At 38.7% G+C, this 10241-nt stretch overlaps 1 protein-coding gene across 1 annotated transcript in view; it reads right to left on the bottom strand.

Moving 5' to 3' along the window:
- Window positions 1–291: 291 nt before the first annotated feature.
- RFTN2 (raftlin family member 2) overlaps window positions 292–10241 on the bottom strand; it is a 28858-nt gene continuing 18908 nt past the window's right edge. Inside the window, exons 8-9 of the mRNA XM_010149456.1 lie at window positions 4522–4600; window positions 292–760 (exon numbers count right to left, since the gene is read on the bottom strand). Of these exons, the coding sequence (XP_010147758.1) occupies window positions 491–760; window positions 4522–4600 (349 nt within the window). The 3' untranslated portion in view covers window positions 292–490. The remainder of the gene's footprint in view (window positions 761–4521; window positions 4601–10241) is intronic.

The following is a 10241-nucleotide window of genomic DNA, read 5'->3' as shown; positions in this document are numbered from 1 at the left end:
ACTCTAGTGTAAGGCTTAACATTTTTCCAGGCTCTTCTATTTATGCAAGGTAGTAAAGTGAAAACTGCGTTAAAACTTAACAACAGCCAGAGAGTTTGTTTCCCACACCAATATTTACAACGCACTTCAAAAAAAAAAAAACCACCACACTCCTCCATCTTGTGGAAAATACTAAACATCCTCATTCCTTTCTCTTACGCAATGCAAGCTGTCACTGCTGCGCAGCATTTGCTTCCTTGCCTGTCAAAAGCATGAACAAGTCAGCAGAGCACCCAGTTATGTAGTTACTCTATTAACGAGAGAGAAAACCCAATTATTTTGCAGTAGAATTATTGCTACAGTAGGATTAACACAAAGCGACAGACAAAAATACAAAGCGAGTCTGGGAAAAGTCATAGGATTATACCAATGCATTTAAAGTAGTGTGGGTTTTTTAAAAAACATTTGTGTGAATTATGTACACGTCCATCTGATGCCGTTACTTACTTCATCACATACATGTGACCTGAGTGACTCCATCTTCCTGGTCAAACTGTCCATCATCCAGTTCCCTTAATACTCCATCACTGCTGCTGAAGCCTGGAAAGCCTCCATACTGGGGGGATCCCTCCTTGATCCAACATTGTTTAGAAGAAGATAAGTGAAACTCATCAGGAGGTTGTCCAGCTTCTACAGGCCGAGAAGTAGCTGTGTCCAAGCCAACACTTCTGCTAGAGACTTTGCCTTTTTCCTCCCCAATAACCTGCCTTAAGGATTTCCTCTGAAATACAAGAGAATATACAAAATCAGCTTGTTTAGGATAGAAAAGCCCAACACTGCAATAAGTCATGCACGGATTTCATGTGAGCTGCATTTCAACGTAAGGCAGCATTGAACGCTGGCTGAAACTATGAACTCCTCTGAAGAAAAACGTCTGACAGATACATGTTGTTCTCCATAAATAAATTTTGATAAAAGTTTTTTCTCAAAAGTCTTTTGAAACAGTAAAAACAATGGCCCTTGTGGCTAAAGGAAATGTATTTAGGGAAGCTGTTACAGGAGACATTGGGAAATTAGATTAAGGGGAAATAGCATTGCCTCAGGAGAAACAGAAGGAAATAAGCCTTGCCTGGATGCCACAGTGAGAGAGGATGGAGAAGCCTGCCTAAGGGAAATAAAAGAAAGAAAGAGAGAAGAACAAAAATAAAACCAGAAAGAACTGTGTGGTTCAATCTTGTATACTGCCCTCTGAACAATTTTCTCAGAAAAGCAAATGGTATGTGAGAGTATTGACCAGTTACAAAACAAAAGCCAGACCATAATGCACTATCCCATGAATATAGGAGAAGGGAGACAAGGCAGGTTGTGAGGATATAAAATACACCCGCCTCAGAAAAGAGGCCCTGTGGGAATAAGAGACCACATAATAAAGGTCTTCCCCTCACTTTTTACTGAAGCAAAGCTTCCTTTAGCAATGGCAATCTAACTTCGACCCAACAATTAAAAAACAAAACAAAATTCCTGAGTGCACAAAGCAACCTGTACCCAGTGTCACCGCCCTCCACAAGTCAGAGTTTGCAGCTGGAGCTGCCTGTGGGGCAAAGCTCTGGCCATGGCCTGACCCCTCTGTGCTGTGCTGAGCTGGAAAGTGCTGTGCCCAGGCTCTTGGGCCTTGACAGTTAGGTGTTTGAGAAGGCCTGCATGAAGCTGCTTTCCTAACATTCAGCTACGGAAAGAGCCATGCTGGTTTTGTATTTTGACTCTCACAGGCAGCATTCTTCGAGGTATCCAAGTTAAGCATATCCTTAGGATGTTCACAAGACAGACAAACTGGGAGGCTATTTATTTATTTTTAAAAAATTAAAATGTTTCAGGTCTCTTAGGACATCTTTGAAACACAGAAATAACTAAGTTGTGGACACACTTTTCTTTTTGAAAACCAGCTTTACTGTAATTTAAACTCCAATGAAAACATATGCAGTATAAATCAAGATGAAGATGGCATGCCCAGCAGTATAGAGCCACAGGAATTAAATGTTATTACCGAAATTTTTGCAAGGGTTTGATAAAACCATACAGCTCTATCATCACTGTCTAGGAGATATTTTAAACAAACATATTTACCAAAGTTTCTAGAGGAAATGCTCATGCTGTCAGACTTCAGTAGCTTGTTTTGCACCTGAAGTCCAGCTACCCAGTGCAAAGCTAGCATGACTTTCTATTCCCATTAGTTATCGTTAACGAATACATGAATTCCAACTGTAATGCAGGTAACATGCTACTTGCGAATTCAGACATTTTGGTAAAAAGAGCTTTGAAGTAAAATGATTAAAGTTTAGGGGAAAAAAGCATAATTGGAAAAACAGAAGGAAAATGTTACGCTGTTTCAGCTTCAGCCCGAACCACCTATTCATCCCATGCTAAAATGACCTCAGCATACTGAAATTTCCTGGTGGAAAATTAGAACATTTACTGGTACTTAAGCAACACATTCAGACACTAACTATGTTCAGATTTTAAAACACTGTAATCCCGATGTAAATGGCTACAAATCAGCTATTCCTTCTTTACTTGGAAAACGTTAATGCTTAAGTTAAACGTTTCCCATTACTAAATAAAACAATGACTACAAAACACACTGTTTTATTCATATAAACCAAAGAATTTAAAGGTTATTCAGCTGCTGATCACCTCATAGTTGGGTGACAAAATTTAAACTGAACCTAATGCTTCCTATTTTTAATTTAAACCACGTCCGAAAGAATCATCAGTTCCTCAGACTGAGTAGTTTTATGGAACTGGTTTGTATTATGTCTCTTGGCAGAACCCGGTTTTAACTATTCTACTTGTGTAATTTAGTTATGCTACCTTTTAAAAGATGCTCATAGCTAGGAATAATGTGACCCCACAGAAAGAGTATTCGTATCAGGTGCCCATGACCTTATTATACAGAGCATTAAAAATGTAGAAAAACACCATCAAGAAGTTATGACTTTATTTGATAATGTTTTATATATTTACAACACTGATAAAAATTATGTTCCAAAATAAACTCTCAGAAATGTAGTAGGCAAGAATGTAAAGACAACAGTCATGCATGAGAGCAGGGGTCAGAAGCTCTGAAAGCTGGAAGTCAAAGATGCTTGGTATATAGAAGGAAATTAAAGGAAAAAATGGTATGAGGAACTGTCAGAATTTAGAAGAGGTTACAAATGGAAGAGGAGATAAAGACATTGGCAAGGAAGACTATGCAGAACACTGAACAGAAAAAAGGAGGTCAAATTTTGTAGATTAGGAAATAGATTATAAATAATGCACAAGAATTAGCTGGGAATCAAGATGACGGTAAAGACAAAAAAGAACCCCAAACCAGGACTTTAGTTGTGCACATTTAATACAGTTCTTCCAAGCATGGAAGCAGTAATTATCAGGGGACACCGTGACAAGGAAGTTAAGCTGGAGATAAGCAAAAGCCTGAACTAAAACAAGAACACCCCAAAGGGAGAGTATATTTTAGAAACACTAAGCGGAGAAAAATACAGATAATAGTAGCAGTCTGGACAGAAGATAAAAAGGATAGAAAAAGAACAAATATGAATGCAAGTTTAGAGATTCATGGAACTATTTACTCAGAGGGAGAAAGAACAGACCAGGTGTCACTGCCTTACAGCACATGACAGTTCGTGAAGTTACACTCCAGTGCTGGACATAAGTGAAAACATCGATAGTTTTCCTAGCCTCTTAAGACTATCACACAAAGCCACGACACTTAGAAAAAGGTTGAATGGCCACTAAAAACCACTAGCAACAAAAATTAGAAATCCATCATGGGATACTGAAGGACTTGGCAAAGAAGAGCCATCAGTTCATCCTCCTCTGGCCAGAGCATGTTTTTCTGTAATGCTGTACAGGTGCAGTAACTGTTTGACCTTGACTGAGCAGAACACAGTGACTGCCAACTACTTAAGCCTCAAAACACTTTTATACAGCCACTATTATGAGAGCCTCACTCAAAAGGGACAAGGAGTTGTTCAGGTCCAGCTGCAGGAATTTTTAAGTCCTCTGTTTCTGTCACGCACTTCCATGCAGCAACAACCAACGTCTCTTTGACCTGTTAACCACCAGATTACAGTACCCCTTGCTCAGCCTGACACTTGACACAGGTGTGGAAGTAGATGTTTTGGAGGTCAAAACATAATGCTTGTTTTTTCATGTGCACCAGACCCAGGACTTGAATCAGAACATTTAAGACTTGCTGGACACTTCAAGGATGCTTACGCAGCACAGCCATCCCATCCACCTCAGACAGTAATTTCTTAGCACAAAACTGCTTATGTTTTTCTCTGTGGCTTGATTTGAGAGGTATACAGCTGAGGAAAAAAAAAAATAACCTATGAGTTCAACTGCAAAAACCCTCCACAAACCTGAGTTTGTTTTGAAACCATCTTCTGCCACTTTTTTCACATTGATTTTTAAAGTTGAGTTTGTTTCTGTCCCTATTATGTGTAGTAGTAATTCGTTTATATTAAACATGTTACTTACCTCTGGTGTCTGGACAGCAGAATTCCACATAACAGGTCTCTGAAGAAAAACCACTTGCTTTGTGGCCAGATTTCCTTCACTAAGGATTTAAAGAAAATGGTGTCAAGATTATAAAGGCAATAAGAGTCACCATAACAAGTTTAGAGTCAACTGCAAGTTGTGTGCACATAAGCCCACAAGTGAGAAGAGGATAGAGTATCAAGCATAAAGTGGTTTATTAATTCCTAACAGTTCTGTAACTACATTTGAAAACACAGAAGCACAGAGCTGGGTTAAGGTCTTGCACATGAAAGTAGGTACAGAACAAAAATCTGTGTTACTATGATTAGGTTTATTTAATATCTGTTTTTACAAGTTTAAGTGCCAAAACTCCTACTTTTAATCAGAGTCTGCACCTTTATGTCTGAAGTAAACAAAGTGTCTTTCATCTAATCTTCACTGTCAAATATACAGCAACATATTACTGTCTATTAATGCCAAACAAACTGGCCCAATCTCAACAGATCCACATCTTCAACAAATATCTCAATACTTTGTGGTATGAAACCTGGGAAGTAACATTCTTTACTGCTAACTAAAAAGCATTTTCCAGTTGTAACATGACATCTAACTGACAGAGCAGATAAGCTTGCTGTCTCACCACCTATGGATAAAAGGACTCATCTCAGTTGATGCTGCTGTGGTAGATGTCATTTAAAGAAGAAGAGTTAAATTGCTTTTCAAAAGGAAACACTTTTAGAAAAATGTGAAAAGGTAAAGTTTTTCCTAAAGGCCAGATTGGACATTATCGATACACTGTTTGAAGAGTATTACACTCTTAGTATGGCAAAACATAATCTTTAAGTTTTTACGTATGTATTTTTGTCACCTTCCCATCAGAAATACAGGTCAACACATTAATTGCATAGGTTCTACAAAGTCTGACTCTGGCACTGAGAGTACAAGAACTGCAAGAACAGAGCTCTAGGATGGGAGGGTTAAAAAATTTCCTGTGCTCTTCTACATATCAGATACCACCTTCCAATAAACTCTTCTCCCCCTCTACTCCTACTTCTGAGCAGCATTCCATCCACAAGATCTTTATACATATAAAGGAAAGACAGAAATACTTTGGCAGAAGAGTGACTACAGGTTTAAGAGTGTGCTAAAGAAAAGCAGCAACACAAGAGATAATTAGCAAGTTCATTTGTATGATTCCATCTACTCTACCAATCATAAACCAGTATTGTTATTACACACATTATGGAAAGACAGAACTACTAAAATAACGTAAGCTTGTTCTTCAGTGTGGTTATGTCACAATCTTAACCACACATATAAAGCCAGGATAACTGTTCCATGCCTCACGCCACAGCTAGGGCTGATGGAGTTATGGAGTTAATTTAACATTAGGGACTCACTCCAAGAAAAAAAAACAAACCACCCAAACAGGTGTTAAAATTGTTCCTATGTGATCAGGAAGTGTGTGTTAACAGCCTGCCCCAGTAGAGCTCCTGGAAGTTCAGCTCAGAACACACACATACCAGGAGTATTCCCAGCATACTCTGCTATATCTGATCAATAGCCAATGATGATGGTTCTGTGATGGTGTTTGGCCCCTCACAATCTTCCTGTCATTACAGCTGAACCCAGGTCATGGCAGATCTTTGCACATCTTCCTTAAATGATATTAGATGATTACCTTAAACTCCAGTTTACAGGGAAAAGAAGGCAGGAGAACAGACTCAGTTGCCTTAAGTTAACAAGGTTTCCTGCTCTGAGAGTCCCTACCTCATTATTTGCATTCATAAAAGAAAATGTGTTTCAGTTTCATGTCTTGACAAGGAAATAGGCTATTCTGCAACCTTATTCCACTTGGCTGGTATCTCTTCTTGCCTCAGTCATGCCTGTTTGGATCACATCAATTGGGAAATCTCTCTTAAGCAAGAAGGCTGAGCATAGTCCCTGGCACAGGGAAGAGCCTACAGTTTATTTTGTAACAGTGTCTGCGTTCCTTTGGAGAAAAAAAAAAAAACCCAAACCAAAACCACCTAAACATGAAGCTACAGCTTGTACAAATTCTACTAGAACACAGAAAGGACATGATGGTGAGCAGACAATTACTAAATTAACAATTTTCTAAGTCTGACCTTATTAAAATGCCACACACGACAAAGTGGCTATGAGCTTAATTCACAAAGAACTCAATGACAGTGAGATTTCCACAGAATTTAAATGAGAAAAACTGCTTGGAGCAAGTCACTCCATTGCTTCGCTCCCATTTCCACAGACAGTCTTTGCCTCATGAGTCAGGGCATTCTGAAAACCTAGGATTTAGTTGTTTGTGATAAGAAGTTAATAACCACAGTCAGTGGTTGTGCACTGTATTTGTCTGCATTTGCCCGCTTGCTTTCCAGTGCCCGTAGACAGTCTGTCTTGCCTGTTTTCAGGGACTACAGGAATCGGTGAGGGGAAATAAAGGTCACTGCAGAGTAAGGCTGCTGAAGCCTTTTTCCTGTCTCTTCTTTTAAGAGGGATGAAGAGGAACAGAGACTCTTTTGTTAAAGCACTAGCAATTTGCTTGTCTGCTTATGCTGTATGGGCAAGAAATTTGTCCTCTTATTATACGTACATATTTTAAAAGTCCCCTAAAACAACTGGGGGACTAACTAGTTTCTAGCTGCCAATGGCTCAGATTTTTACAGGTCTGTTTTTTTAATGCATGAACATTGTACATACAAAGCACTTTAAGGTCAGACAAAGCTTTCTGAAAAATGAGCAAAAGGAGCAAGAAATAAATTCTTCTGACCTATTCATTTTTTCAGCATTTTTCAAAGTTTTTGCAATCCTTTAGAATCGCACAGCATCTAGACTTTCAGTTATGAGATAGTCACCAGCTTGGGATAAAGTCCCTTGAAAGAATCTGATTAATGACAAATGTAAAAACTTACAAATAATTCTAATTTTAGACTAAACATCTGAAATTCTACAAACTCATGGTAACATATTAACTGCAGTAGCACCAAGTTACCAGAAAAGTATCTTCTAAGATATTTTTTCCCCCACTCACTAGGATGTGACTCCTAGAAAGACTAGTAATTTTATCCTTGCTATATAACTTCTGAACCTGGCATACTATCAAATTCTTGTCTTGAAGATATTTACCTAGTAAGTGTTGTTTATAACACAGGAAGCTCTTTAGGTCACTAATATTATTGTGGGTCTGTCTTGAATTCTTTTTTGGTCAAAAATATTCTTTGACTGTTGACAAAATTGAAATACCCAAAATAAGGTTGGATACAGCTAACACTGCACCATTTTTTTTTTCATGCTTTGTTTTCTTATAACCCTAGAAAAAGAGAAACGCTGGCAGAAGAGGGGAACTTCTGTGGGTTTTACAGTGTGCTGACCAAAAAAAAAAAACCCAAAACCACACCAACCAACCCCACAGCACTTATTTTTCAAACAATGCTGCACAAAAAAGCAACTCTACATGTTTCAAGAGTATGACATCTACCACTGCTCTATTTGTAACAGCAAAGAAAACAATTGTTAAGGAAATGCTTCCTGCATCCAACATGATTTAGCCCTGGAGGTAGGAGTTAAAGGACTAAATAAGCCTGCTGCCCCTGCCTGCAATGGAACAGTGACCCAAGACATTCAGCTATCACGTCGCATGACACTCCGCACAACAGGACATCTTATTTTATGGAGAGGAACATCTGTAAAAAAGAAAAACTTCAAACAACACAAACCCAAGCAGGAACAGACATCATAACTTGGCATTTTTTAAGCTGTTTCAAATCCTAACCATGTAAAAAAGACCAAACCAGGGTTGTCAACAGTGCATGACAACCCTGTCACAGCCCAGAACCTGTTAGCCTGTCTTTCACACTGTCTGCAGGCAGGCAGTGGGGATAACTGTTAGGAACAGAGCACAGGAGATGCACAATGAGGAAGGGTTTTGCAGGAGTTAGACGAGGAAGACAGAATAGAGCAAAATATTACACTGAATAAAAATGAGGAGCAGGCTGCCCTGCTAACACTATTCTTAGACAGAATTCTCTTCAAATACTTTTTACAAATTCTCTTCTTATACAAATACGGACAAATTCATGTATCTGATCATCCTGAAACCTTGCTCATAGGGGTGTTGGGTTTTTTTTCCAGTTTTCCTGAAGCCCATTAATATTAAGATGCTTTTTGAGGTCAGAGTTCCAAGTCTGGGAAAAAGACCAGCTGTTCAGCAGCATAATGTGTCCTCTTTGAGACATTTAACTTGCATTCCTAGCATAATCCACCACCACAGTAATGGCATCTTTCACATCAGACACATAGTAAACACCCAGGAATTTCTTCTCCTCTTTATATACAGGCATCAATGCCTAAAAATACTATTTGTCAATCACAGTTGGCCTATCAGGATAGACAAATTCTTTTTTGGACTCCTAAGAACTCTTAATTCCTAATTAGGAATTCTTCCTCATGGACTCATTTTTTTTAAAGGAAAATTGAATAGCTGTATATTAGATAAATCAGTTTTGCATGCCTTTAGTGTATCTTACTTCTTCCAAAGTATTTTAACAAATCACACTATGACAAGAAGTGCTAGGCAATTCACACAGATACCTTCCCAACTATTCAGGCCAGAAAACAAGTGGTTTACATTGGTCTGAATTATGCTAGTGTTGATACAAAATGAATTCAGTTTTGGATTTGGCCAGGTTACAACTGCCTTCTGCATGATCACAACTATTAACAGGCTGGTTGTGTCACATCTGGGAAGCAACACTACTTTACACATCTAATACAAGTTGAATATCTTGCTGATAAGTTACTTTCTTACTAATGCAAGGAACAGGTCCAGTCTATGAACCTGTTAGCACTTCTTACAGCTTTTTTTTTTCTTTTTTCTTACAGCGCTTAGCTTCTTTTAAGTGGCCCCGCCTTTGCTCTGCAATCTATGAGGTACAAAAATAGCCTCATTTTGTCTGCTGCAAGCACAGACTGATACTCCGAGGGGTTGGCCAGCAGCTGCTCAGGACAACCTTGTCCCTGCTGCCCAAACACTACGGGGATGGGTACAACTGCACTGCTGGTGAGACTGAAGGCAGCCAAGGTTAAAACCTCTCTCTCATCCTATGACCCACAGCACACCATGGCTACTAAGGTCCTCACCTCTTATCATCCACTCCTGTCCTTCCAGAAGATCTGGATGCTGAGGGCTTACTCTCAAGCTCTAAAGTCTGGCCAAAAATTCCAGCTGTTTAGGAAAACCAGGCTCAGCAGTTCACACACCCTTACAAGTCACCATGATCAAAGCTAATAGGCTACAAAATTCTGTTTGAAGAAATTAAGATGATAACCATTTTGTGTCATATTCTGAACACTGCTTCTCTGGAGCAGAAGCTGTACATGTTCAGAATTTCATAGATTTTAGAAGAAAACAAAACTAGATCCTTAAAATGAAATTAACAGAGCGTGCCATATCATTTTACCACAACTTCTGTCTTTGCATTTATCCAGTTGGTTAAAATCAACTATTGAAAAAAAAAAATACATCCAAACCACAAACTCCTATTTCCTGACCAGAAAAACCTCTTTTTCACATGGGTGAGTTGATTTAATTATGTCAAATCACCTGAACAAAATTCTTCTTTCCTTGAGCAGTTCTCTTAGAACCTTTCATTCACATTTTTCATGCTGTCTTGATTTAATAGTGAGGTCTGGATCCAAAGACC

The sequence above is a fragment of the Eurypyga helias genome, unplaced genomic scaffold, assembly GCF_000690775.1.
Source record: "Eurypyga helias isolate BGI_N326 unplaced genomic scaffold, ASM69077v1 scaffold27983, whole genome shotgun sequence".
Lineage (NCBI taxonomy): Eukaryota > Metazoa > Chordata > Aves > Eurypygiformes > Eurypygidae > Eurypyga > Eurypyga helias.
The sequence above is the reverse complement of the archived record's forward strand: the minus strand, read 5'-3'. Positions and strand labels throughout refer to the sequence as shown.